General features: G+C 40.8%; 1 protein-coding gene across 4 annotated transcripts in view; it reads left to right on the forward strand.

Annotated features, from left to right (window-relative positions):
- AFG2A (AFG2 AAA ATPase homolog A) overlaps window positions 1-3,910 on the forward strand; it is a 195,850-nt gene extending 191,940 nt beyond the window's left edge. For 3 of the 4 annotated variants that reach the window (XM_063136432.1, XM_063136433.1, XM_063136435.1), the window contains one exon: window positions 3,608-3,910. In XM_063136432.1, the coding sequence (XP_062992502.1) occupies window positions 3,608-3,784 (177 nt within the window). In that variant the 3' untranslated portion in view covers window positions 3,785-3,910. The remainder of the gene's footprint in view (window positions 1-3,607) is intronic. The other variant, XM_063136434.1, reaches the window with a different exon arrangement.
- The last annotated feature ends 9,429 nt before the right edge of the window (window positions 3,911-13,339 follow it).

Below are 13,339 nucleotides of genomic sequence, written 5' to 3' on the forward strand. Positions count from 1 at the left end.
GTACGGGTAGGTTCATGTCGGGAGAGGCGTTCCATCAGGTATTGCGGTCCCAGTTATGACAGTTTGCTTGGGCCTGTTGAAATCTCAAACTTCACACGTCCTAGCTGTGATTGCTGCAATGGAGGTGGGGTATGCCCCAGACTCACGAATTAGAAGGCTGCTAAATTTCTACATGTTGTAATTTAAAGAAAATGTCAGTATTTGCGGGAGAGTTGAACAGATGCCCTGGCTGGGAGTTTTAGGGTGCAAAGGCCTGATTGTGGATTGTGTCTCCCTGCTCTGCTTGTACCCTGTCACGTTGCACTTCCAACACTGTATCTGGTAGGCTGCGATGGAGAACTTCCAGCTAGGGATGTTGGAGAAATCTACAGTGGAATCAGATCAGTTCAGACTTTTATGAATCTGACCACAGATTCTGCAGTGGACTGACTTTTCCCCTGTAGGGTGGAGCCCGCCGACCTGTGGACTATTTACCTAACCTTCAGGAATTTTGCACAAACCGCTGTACAGCACCATGTACATTGATGGTGCTATATAAATAAATAAATAAATAAATAAATAATAATAATAATAATAATAAACCTTGTCGTAAAAAATATGCTGAAATTAAAAAAAAAAAACTGGCCAAACATGCACATTTTCCCCATAGGATCAAATCTGAAATGTACAGTTTGGGGACATTTCCACATTTGTAAATTTGTACACATTTGCATTTGCATTGCACAAATTCTGAAAATGAAAACAAAACCAAACAATTCTGTTAATGTGGAGGACAGAACAAAAGACGTCTGGCAATCTATGAAACACAGACGGAACAGATTTTGTAAAATCCGCACATCCCTATTTTTAGCCCTTGGGGCGTGCATTCCAGTGGTGGGCAGGGCCAAAGGCGGAAGTGGTAGAGCCAAAAATACCATACACACAAAACACCCTAGCATATTTTAGTCTAAAGCTCGTTCAGCCAGTAATTAAACCTCTGGAGAGGCATTTCAACTTTTTAGAATGGGGAAAAACCTGCGCAAAACCATGGAAACCACCAAACGATTGGCAGTTGGGAAAAAGTGATGAAGAAGGGGGCGTGGTCTTCTGGGGAACCCTGGAGGCCTGTGGTTCCACACAGGAGGGTCAGATTTGGGCCCCAGGGCTGTGGTTCTACACCCCTCTGCTAGGCCCTGAATTTGTACATTCACATTTTCATTCATAGTCCTTTGGCATGTATATATGTATGAATGAGAGAGTGCACAAGAGTGGAAATCATTCTTTTCTGCACTGCTGTTTACTCACCCATTCCATTCCTCAACTGTGTAGGTCTCATTTTGAACGTTGTGGCTGCATGCACACAAATAGCTTCTGGTTGGCCCTCTCCTCTGGCAGGCAGGCACAAATGAAATCCCACCACCATCCCTCACTTTTCCAGAAACCCGAAAACTGGCTGAACCAGTTTTCCGGACAGTACCCTAGTAATATGAGAACCTTTTGAGGTGTTCCAATAGTGGGAAAGCAGCATCTCATGTTCATCTATCCCCTGCCCTGGCCATACATTACTAGTTGCTATAAACTGGTTGTTAACTGCAACAGATGTGACTTACAGCAGACGTTGGTAATGAAAAATAATAATAATGTAAGAGCCTCTGAAAATAAAACAAACACAAATAGTTTGATTGTTAGTCAATCCTGGACCTAAAGGACCGGGAGGGAGAAGAACCACAAAAGCATGTGGTGTTCTTTTGAGGTCTCCAGGTAGAGGTCATAGGGAATTGAACATTCAATCGACTTTGAGGACTGAGGAAAGCAGCTTCTGTTGTTATGGAGAAACTGCCACTTCTAAACTGTGCTGGCAGTGTTTCCTGAACTGGTTGAAGGAGAACTTGAACATGCAGTGTCTACTCGAACTTCAGGTAAAACATTCAGACTCACTCTCAATAAAAATTATGATAGATGGAGAACATGTCCTGGTTTTCATTATTGCTCATAATAAAACCAGCTTGCTCATATTTTGGGCTGTAGATTCTACATAGTTCTTCAATGCAGAACATGTGTACTAAAAGACACCTTCCCCTAGTGGTGGCTCTCCCATGAGGGCTATGCTACAGGGACAGATGAAGCAAATTCCTATTTAAGTCATTGCTTGCTATTTTTGTGTGATTGTTATTTAAATGTTCCCACTCAAATTGCTGGGTGGGCCAAGATCACTCCCTGCCCCAGTGCTCTTTGTTGTGTGTACCACATGCTCCTAATATTTGGCAGTGCCCAAGTCTTGGTTGCCAGTTTTCTGCTGTGACAACATTTTTGAATCATATTTATGTAAGCATGGAATGAATGGCAAATGGAGAAGTGGGGGCAGGGGACTTAACACGGCCTCTGTGTTGCCTGTCAAAAGAACAGATATCTTGCAAACAATTGTGGCTTTTGATGCTCATGTTCTTTCGGTGTTTTAAATGCAACAACGCAGATACTTTTTTCCCTGTGAGAAAGTTTTGTTGTTTGGCATTGGAAAACAACTGTTAGAGAAGAGGGGAATATATCCAGATGTGTGTTACTTTTCAAATAATCACAGTTTAGGTTTTGTCTCTGTGTAGGAACTGAGAAATATAAATACATATTTCTACATTAGCTGGCAGAAAACTGGAAGGCATTACCTGTAAGATGGCTGTGCATGCATTTCCCCCTTTTTAATGACTTAGTAAATGGTGTAAAGAATTCAAACTCAAGGCAGCAGAATGCTGATCAGAATGAACAGCAATATTGTAGTAATTTGACAAAGACGTTCAAATCCGTGTTTTTTCTTCTTCTTCTTCCGAAGTCTTGCTAAACACATGCTAAATCCCCTAAAAAGTCCCTAAAAGACTTTGGCAGCCATTAGCCCAGCATAGGCAGTGGAAGTCTTTTCAACAAGTGAACAAACAAGGAAAATACGCTGAATGGCTGACAAATGCATTTCAGCTGGCTCTTTCATTTACACACATAAGGGTGCAGTCAGTATCAATCACTGTTTTCCCTCTTACACTGAAAATCGTGGTCTCTCTGTTCATTCCTCAAGCGCTTTTCACCACAGTAATGTGTCTTTAGAATGACATTAACATGAGGCTGTTTCCGCTGTCTGAAGTCCAGAGAGCTTAAAAACATATCTCAGGCTTCAAGATATTAGCCCCCCTTCTTTTCTACACTTTTTCTTCCTTCCTGATTTGAATTATACATTTTTACTTTTAAAAAGAAGAAGTTAGGGTCTTAAGAAAAAAGCCACAGATGATTTGATCGGCCTGCTCTTGTTCCTAGAACACTTATTGGATTGTTTATTATCAATTGGTGAATTTTTAACTGAGCATCTGCCATATATGTTTAACCTCCATAAGAGAGCAGGATACGGCCCTCCAATAACAAACATCAGACTGCAAACATCAATTGATGAATTTTTACCACAGTTGCAGCTGGGTTTTCATTTATACAGATGCTTTTACTGATGCTCAAGAAAATTATGAGAGAATTCAGTCTTCTGTTACATTCTGTGACTGTCCTGCCTTCAAACCTCAGCAGATAAAATGTTCCAATAATCTATATTCCATTGTTCTTTCTTTTTCTTTTTTTAATGAATATGTTTCTTTTTCAGATAACTGCAATTTGTAGAGAGGCTGCCCTTGCCGCCCTTCAGGAAGATATACAGGCCAAAAGCATTATGAGACAGCATTTCCAGCAAGCCTTGGCTATTGTGACTCCTAGAATTCCAGATTCTCTACAGAAGTTTTACGATGGGTATCAGCACCAGAGTGGTCTGCATTCCCTTTGACAAATGGATTAATAATGGTTCAATGTGCAATATGACTCCAGGAGCTCTTCTATAAGTTGAATGGCCTTTTTTCCATAGCAAAGAAAATAAAATCATTTTTATAAGGCAAATGTTTGAACTTAATTTTTGCTGCAGGATTTTTCCTAATAAAGATATAGAATAGCAGTTGGGAACTGTGTAAGCATGGCAGAAATGACTGAAACAATAGTATGCAGTAAGTTAACATCATAATTATAATCATGTCACTGCTAGCTCCATTTTAGTCTAGTCTCTTTTTTCTTTAGAACATTAGCCTTCTTCTCAAATTATTTGCCATGTTCTATAGGTAGAAATGTACAAGCTGTTTTTCAAGGCAGTATATATAATATACAAAATCAGGGAAGCCAAATTAAACAGAAGACTGGAACATAACATTAATACGGAAGACTAGAATACTCAAACAGCAGTAATGGAAGAAATAAATCAGCAATCAAAAACAAAGTAAGTCATGAGCTATCTATGAATAGTGAACAGAAAGGGAGGCCTATGTACCTCCTATGGGAGGCTGTTCCACAGTTTTGGCACTGTGTGCCTACTTATGTCAAAATTTAGATGCGGATGCATAGTTGAATGTGTGCAACCACACTTGGATGCATAGTTGATTTATGCATGTGATTCCTGATCCAGCAAATAACACGTAGGCATATTTTGCAGCGGACTGGCTTTTTCCAAGTCATACGTACAGGCAGAATAAAATGTTGGTTTCAAAAAATCCAATTCTATCAGTGAGTGGATGATGAAACAAAAGACACCTGACAATTTGTGAAGCACAAATGGAATTGATTTAATAAAAGCTGTACATTCGTACATGGGACTTCCATGTTTGGAGCTCCAGATATATATTTTTTCGTTCTGAGAAACAGCCGTAGGTTTGGATTGGGGCAATGGTGCAAAGGGAAAAGGGGGTCCAGCTATCTGGGGTGCCAAATACAGAGTTCCTAGGGTATTTCAAATTTGACACTAACCAGCTTCAAAGGACTAACCAAAGCTCTGTAAGATGAAATACTTGTTAAATAAGATGATCAGGAAAGAAGATAGGAAATGAAGTACTTTATTAATAACATGTGGAGTTAGCACTTCAATCATGTTATCTTAAGAAGCCTTTTATTTTAACTCATTACTTATTTCAAGGCCAAAACAGACATTATTCCAAATGTTTGTCTAGAAGCTATGTCTTGTTTGTTTGTTTCTGTGAAGTAGGTATATATGGTCCCCATGCCACACACAGTAGAGGCCCAGTCTGGACTGGGGGCCTGAACCTACTTCAGAGGAATTGAAAACAACAACACATAGCTGCTAGACACATATTTAAAGTAATGTCAGTTTTGACCCTTACTCTCTTTGAAAGCCGGTGTTTTGCTCTAGTCCAGCAAGGGAGAGCCGTGCATAGCTGATATGATGACATGCATATCACAAATCTCATCCTGGCCAATTCAGCAGAAGGAAACCCATGAAGTTTGTTCATCAATTTTGTTAAAACATGCAACAACAGACTGCGACCCTATTAGGTTTAAACATGTTTATTTGTAAGTAGGCTCCCTTCAAATCAACAAATCAAATACCAAGTCAAAGGTGCTTATCTATAATCTTAAATATTCTCACTACATGGAAAATTCCATAATTGGAATCTGTGGGGCTTGTTTCCCAACAAATGTGTTTCAGAATTGAGGAGTAAATGATCTCACAACTTTGAAATCTGGTTGGTTCGGTTGGCTTTGGACTTACAGCACTGAAGAATCCATCTTGCCCGACTTCTTCTTGCAGGCATAATTGAATCTGATGGATGTGTCAGGTGAGGATGTGTGACTGAAGTAAAGTGTGACTGAAGTTGGATGGGGGCTCTTTGGCTTACATTCAAAACCTTTAACTGTTTTCACCCTAAATAGAGACTTTTTTTCCTTCGGTCCTTCTAATCCAGAGGTGGGGAACCTCAGGCCCACGGGCCAAATCCAACCCTCCAGAGTTCCCCTGATAACTGCCCGCTTTTCCTGGCCATGCCCCTGCCCCCTTACTGCTGCTCATTTGGTGATGTTCCACCTTTTGCATGGGTTTTCTCCCATTCTGAAAGGCTGGAATGCTTCTCCTAAGTCTTCGTTACCGGTGATAAGAGCTTTCAGCTAAAATATGGTTGTAGTTTTTTGGTATTTTGGCTCTAGTCCTTTTTCCTGTGGCCCAACCAACCACTGGAATGCAGCCCTCAAGAGTCGTTTCAGAATTGAACTTGGCCCTTTCCCACCTGTGTTCTAATTCTTCCCCTCACTTTCTTCATAGTTTTTTTTAAAAAAAACTCCTTTTATTTCTTTTTCTGGCTTTCAGCTACCAATGAGCATAGGTCATTTCAGTACTCACATAGTAAACCAAAGGCAGATTTCTTCAACATCCTACTTCCGTGAGAGATGCTCATGTGACATAAAGGATATTATGAGTGAATATAGCTTGTCACCAAGATTTGTGTGCTTCCTGTTCCTGAAGGATGTTTACACATTCAGCCTTTCTTGAGCGGGGGGGGGGGACTTCCTGGTTTTTGCTGCCACTTCTTAAGAAGGCCCAAAAGGCTTTAAAAAGAAATAAAGAAATGGCTAATTTGTCACGTTTGCTGGCACACTGCTCTCATCCTTCATGCTTGTCCTTCTCCAATGGCTATTTTAGATTTGTTACTCATCCTCGGTCTTAAAGATTGACGTTGAAAATCAGGTCTATTTCAGGTATCAACTGTTGTTGTACCCAAATCAGGAAAAGCCTGGGCAAGAGAATGAGTCACTCAATAGAGACATTGCATTTGGCAAAAGTTTTTCAGACCTTTTTCTTCCAAATTTGTGTTGTGAGACTTGATAACCCTGAAATACACCTGATTTGAATTGGAGCACTGGTAGAAAATGCAGGAGGCATCATGCCTTGCCCTTAAGTAAAAACAAACAAACCTCCAAGCATACCTGTGTTATTATTGCCAATTTTTAAAATCATAATTTTATAACATTTCCAATTATGGTCATTCCTATGCAAGATGTAGTGTGTGTATGTGTGTATGATACAGTTTATCTTATAGGTTACTTTTATTCACTCATTTATACTTAAACCTCGCATATCATTTTCCCACAGAAGGTGCACATTATTCTAAACAATAGAGTACTAAAATTAAAAAAGCAAGAAAAAGATTTAGCAATGACAAATGTCATTTTAAAATAATATACACACATTTACAAAAAGAAGCAGAGCCCCCCCACAAATTTGCATTTTAAAACAGATTGCCCAAAGCCAAACAAAACAGAGACATTTTAACAAATAATTGGAAAGTTTTATTGAACCAAATAACTTCCCTGTGGTAAAAATGCAATTATGAATGGTGTGGGTAGAATCCAACTGTGCCCTAGCACTAGGATTAATGTTGCTGCACTAGTATAAATCAACACTTGTGCAATGTAACTTGCGCTTGCTAGGACAATAGCAAAAAGCAGCAAAAAACCTGGGAACTCTGGATTACTGGGGAGACACAACCCAGAATTGGAACCCAGAATTCTGATTTGTCTCGTGTGGCACAGTCCCCACGGCCTGAGTTCGATCCCAGCGGAAGCTGGTTTCAGGCAGCCGGCTCGAGTCGACTCAGCCTTCCATCCTCCCGAGGTCGGTAAAATGAGTACCCAGTTAGCTGGGGGAAAGGTAATAACAGCCAGGGAAGGCAACGGCAAACCACCCCGCTATAAGGCCTGACAAGAAAACGTCACCAAAAGCTGGCATCCCTCCAAGAGTCAGTAATGACTCAGTGCTTGCACGAGAGGTTCCTTTCCTTTCGCTTTCTGCCAACAGCCCAGAGTTCCTGGTCAGAACACAATGCTAAACAATCCATGGATGGAGTGTCTCTGGGTTGTTTAGTCCCTCCCACTTACAGTGGAAGCGATTGGGCAATAGGAGCCAGCAGTTTTTTGCTTGTTCTTGCTTAATTCACAGGGTCTTTAAAAAAAAATCTCCATTATTGTGACATATAAATCAGGCCATTTCCTGAGAGACTTCAGCCCTATTTAAATATTTATCTACAAATGTGTTAAAATACATTTTGCCCAAATAGGTATTTATTATTTTATTTGAAACATTTTAACCATTTCCTTTAATACAAATTCCCAAAGCTGATATTTAGTCAATTGTCTCCATAACCGGGAGAGTGGCTAACAGAATACAGTATGAATGTATTATCTTTTGTGTAATCCATTTGACTACATAACCACAGGCAGCACTCAAAATACATCCTTTAAGCAAAATGATGCTGACCCCATTGGTTCAAGGATGACAGACGTGCACTAAGACAAGTATTTTGGGGAATTGTATAAGGGTGAAGACTGAAGTGGATGTGGTTTGAACACACATTTTGCTTCTTTGAAAACAAATGCTTCAAAATGCACAAAATCTATGTGCAAACCATTTCCACCGTATTATCTGTCTTCACCTTAAATTTAATTTTTCCATTGAACACACCTTTAGCTACTGTTCCAAACATCATGACTGAGCAACTAATATTAGGCTTATTTCAAGTAAAGTAGAAACATAGACAATTGAGACAACAGCACTCTGTTTCATTGTACCCAATTATGGATTTGTGTTTAATTATATTAAATATTTCAACATGCTTAGCATATGCAGAGTAATACTGTGCCAGTAATTCAGGTCTGTAGGAAAATAAAGTTATTGCTGAAAGAATTGCTCCTGAGCCTGCTGTCAGTTTTTGAAAGCGTTAAGAAAAAATGAAAACAATGTATCTATAGACTCAGTGCCATATCAAAACTCCACAGTTTCATTTTAATATGATGGCAAGCATTGCAAACGTATGACAGGCAACAATTATATTTGTCTACAGACCTAGTATACAGGCAAAGTTCCAGCACACACAACATAAAATGTATAGTCATGGGCAGATTCATTTATCCAAACCAGCCACTTCAATTGGAAATGAATTTTATACTATCCTTTAAATATTTGATATTATATATTCAGCTTTGTGGTGGGTGTGGAATATAGTCACCTTTCACTGATAGAAAATAAAGATCATGGGAGGTTTTATTAGCTGAGCTAATAAATTCCTTCAAGGTAAAATACATTGTCTGCCCAAGCAAGGTATAAACAAAAGCATCGGGATCTGCCCCTTTACTAGGGCTGATGGAAGCTCACCTGCCATCTGAGGTGGGAGAGGATATGTATGTCTTTGCCCCATTGCAGTGTCTCCTACCCCCCCTGCATCTCCCGTCACCACCCCTGTCTGGGGTGACCCAGGAGATTGTGGTTCAGACAATCTCCTTCCCACAATGCCTGGCTCTGTGGAAGGACCTCCTTAGAGCCAGGCATTTGGACCTGGCCGGTTCTCTGAAGAGCAACACTGGCTGTTTTCTCTGGCCGATATGGCTCTACATAAAACCTGTCCACACTCTGGCTCACTCTGAGACTCTCAGAATGTGCCAGAGGGACGGTGGCTGCTCCAGAGAGCCTCGGTGTTGCCGTTCTCTTGCTGCAGCAGAGCTGACGACAGAGCTCTTCAAAGTAGCCCAGCCTGGCAATTTGCTGCTACCCCACTTATACACCTGACATGAGGGATTTAACCTGCCTCGTGAGAGGACTGGCCCTGCCTTGCCCTTTGCAGTATATGCTTGAATTCCAAATATATAGGATTGGTTGTGATTAGGCAGGATCTACACTATATAACTTATAACGGTTTATAAGGGTTATGACAACTGTTCAGGCCCAGGACACATTACATATACCGTTTTCATACCGTTTTAAAAGTGTTATATCTTGCTTGGTGTAGATTGGGCTAGGGTGTGATTTTAGAAAATAAGATGCAAAATTTACTGCTTTTGCCAACAGTAAGAGATTGTAGCCTCAATAGTAATGTGTATGTCCCAATGGCAATAATTGTTGTCTTAAGTGCTGTTTCAGTGCTTTTGTTCTTCATAACTAGACATGGGTCATGCTTCAGCTCATATCTATCCCACGCAGTCCCCACAACTGACACAAAGAGAATATAGCTATGCAATTCACATGGCGGAGATCATGTAGTGAATATAAAGAGTGCCTTAGGCAAAAGTTATTCTTCCATGAAATGCTTCTTGTCCTCTTAATTGTACAAGGAGGACAGCCAAGTTTTTGGATTTAGGAGATATGTGCCTTAGAATCTACAGTGGTGAGAAAAAGTTTGTGAACCCTAATGATAATTTCTGAAATTCCACAATTTTACCATGATAGCCTTTGAGAATAAAAACCAGTCCTTTTCTAAATATTTAATATTTATTTATTTATTTATTTATTTATTTATTTATTTATTTATTATTGCATTTATATCCCGCCTTTTTTCCTTCAAGGAACCCAAGGCGGTGTACATAATCCTCCTCCTCTCCATTTTATCCTCACAACAACAACCCTATGAGGTGGGTTGGGCTGAGAGTCTGTGACTGGCCCAAAGTCACCCAGTGGGTTTCCATGGCCAAGTGGGGACTAGAACCCGGATTTCCCAACTCTCAGTCAAACACTTTAGCCATTACACCACACTGGCTCTCAATAATAGGTGTATATTAACCAATTACATGTCTTGTGAAAGAAAATAATGTGTAAATTAGGCAAACAATGGCTGGGTTCAGACAACACAATAACCAATGGTGGTTTAAATAGACAACAGTTGGTTATTTAATCCACCATGGGTTATCATGTTGTGTGGAGGAATTTTTTTAACCAGTTGTTTGTTATTTGGCGAAAATACCCAATACAAATAATCAACGCTGTGCAGAGTTGGCTATTTGAACCATTTATCATGTTGTGTGGAGGGCACTGTTGGTTATTTCCTTGGCCACCATTGGTTATTTCATCAGCCACAGTGTTGCTTCCATTCTAGTCCAGCTGGTGGGATAGATGTTTAGCAGCAATGGCTGAGATACTAGTGAGAGGTCTGAGGGGGAAGAGAGGGCGGGGGATGAGTGAGTCAACTCAGCATGGACTAATAGTCAACTTAATGCTGATCCTAATTCACACCACGGTTGATTATTATGTTGTGTGAGGAGTATCCCCTAGATAAACAACTGTCGTTGATTATTACCCCACAGTTGACTATTGTGTTGTCTGAACACAGCCAATGAGTTCTTAAGAGTCAGGGAATGTGTAACCTCTGGTTACAGAAGTTCAATTAAAGGCAATAATTAGAATCTATTTTTAAGCAATTAGGTAAATCTTCAGGAGTGAGTTTGTAAGACCCCACCCTATAAAAGGATCAGAAACATTGTGATTTTGGTCTTCACCATACAGTTGTGTGGGAAAACGTCATGCCATGATCAAAAGACATATCTGAAAACCTCAGAAAAGCAGTTATTGCTGCTCATCAGTCTTGAAAGGGTTACAAAACCTTACTAAACCACGTCTGACATTTGCTAAAGATCACATAGAGATTCCCAAGACTTCTGGAACAATGTTCTCTGGACAGACGAGTCAAAGGCAGAACTTTTTGGCTTCAATGAGAAACATGTTTGGTGAAAAACAAACACTGAATTTGAACAGAAGAACCTCATCCCAACTGTCAAGCATGGCAGTGGGAATGTGATGATTTGGGCCTGCTTTCCTGCCTCAGGACCTCGATTGCTTGCCATCATTGTCACAACCATGAATTCTGCAGTGTATCAGGAAGTTCTAGAAGAGAATATCATGCTATCCATCTGTGAACTGAAGCTGAACCAAAACTGGGCCATGCAGCAATGAATGGCTGTGGAAGAAGAAATTCCATGTTTTAGAATGACTTTGTCAAAGTCCAAACCTAAAAAACCCTTGAAATGTTATGGCAGGACCTTAAGCAAGCTGTTCAGGCCTTCAAATGTTATAGAGTTGAAGTAGTTCTGTAAGGAGGAATGGGCCAAAATGCCTGAAAACTGTTGTGAGAGAGTGACCAACTGTTACAGGAAACACTTACTTGAAGTCATTGCTGCTCAGGGTTGGAGGGTTGCTACCAGATACTGAATCTAAAGGTTCACATACTTTTTCACATATGGGTATTGAATACAAAATCAGTTGTAGATAAATAAAACTTGAAAAAGCATCATATTTGTGTGTCATTTGTTTAATCAGGTTTCTGTTGCCTTTATCTAGGATTATGGGGTTAGATTAAGATCTAATAACATTTTAGGATGGAAATACGTGACAATCTTAAGGGGTTCACACTTTCTCTCCACTGTAAGTATGTGGGGCGGGGGGGGGGGGTTTACAGCAGGAAGGTGAAAATGTATTACGTAGTAGCACATTGCCAACGCCTCAGGGGTTCAAACTCACTATGCCTGGTTAGAAACAAGACTTTCTGGCTAGGTGATGCCACTATATTGGTACGTAACAGAAGCCCTGTTCAGGCATTATGCCTGAATAGGATATGGTAATGCATGTCTAGAATCCCTGTCCACACCCTCTGAGTCCCTAACCTTTCTGAGGTAAGCAAGAAAGTCTGAAGGGACCTTCTACATACATTCACTTGAAACTAAGGGCATGTCTACACCTAAGGGTGTAAAGGGAGGGAGAGGGAAGGATCATGGACTTACCTGCTTCAGTGAACCTCCCCCAGCATCTCAACAGCTGCACAACATCCCAGAAGGGAAAAGGGACATCATGGCCGCCATTCCCCCCCTGGAATGGAGACAGCACACAATTGTGCTCCAGCGCATGTAGGTGTTTTTTAAAAAAACAACCTTTGAAATGTTCCCCCCACCCCCAATGGGCATGGACTGCCCCTGCGCAGCTCCGTGCCCATTTTAGGAACCCTGCTACTTGCAGGAAGGAAGGGAGAAGCCGGGAGCGGGTGCCACACCTCCTGCAGTCCTCGGGATGGTCCTGGGACCGTGAGGGAAATTGGGATGACTGGGCAACCAGTTATCCCGCGAAAATGGAGGGGTCATCCCTGGTTGCCCCCAGGATCCCCTGTGTGTCATTTGGACACACAGAGACAATCTAGGGATGACCCTGGGTAAAAAAAGGCTGGTGTAGACAAGTCCTGAGTAGAAGACTGCTGTGTTAGAATTTCTGATTGCAGAGATGCTTCTACTCAGGTTCATGCAAATGCACATAGACATCCCCTCCAGACCTTCCATTCAATGTGAGAAGGTGAAGGTTTGAGAGGTTGGCTTGCACTGAGAAGTTGGGGGGGTGGGCCATAATATGCAGGAACAGTGAGTTGGCATAACACCTGAACAAGCTAGACACGCTATTGCTTCTGATTTGGTAAACACCCCCTGCAAAGTGGTAATGATACATGTGCATCCCAGAAGCCTCTAGTAGCAGTAGTTTTTGATCCTGTATTGGTTGAGGAACCCATGTAAAATGATGTGATATTCTATGGAACCCCACTCCTCTCCTCCCAACAAAGTTTTTTTTAAAAAAAACAAACAAACCATGAAGTAAAAGCCAATAACAATTTATTTAACAGTAACAAAATTCAACTTATAACTTGGAGTATTATTCCAGATCACTGGGCAATTGGAAAATTAAGAATATTAATAAATGTAAGTCTGAAAG

Source organism: Elgaria multicarinata, chromosome 10 (assembly GCF_023053635.1).
Source record: "Elgaria multicarinata webbii isolate HBS135686 ecotype San Diego chromosome 10, rElgMul1.1.pri, whole genome shotgun sequence".
NCBI lineage: Eukaryota > Metazoa > Chordata > Lepidosauria > Squamata > Anguidae > Elgaria > Elgaria multicarinata.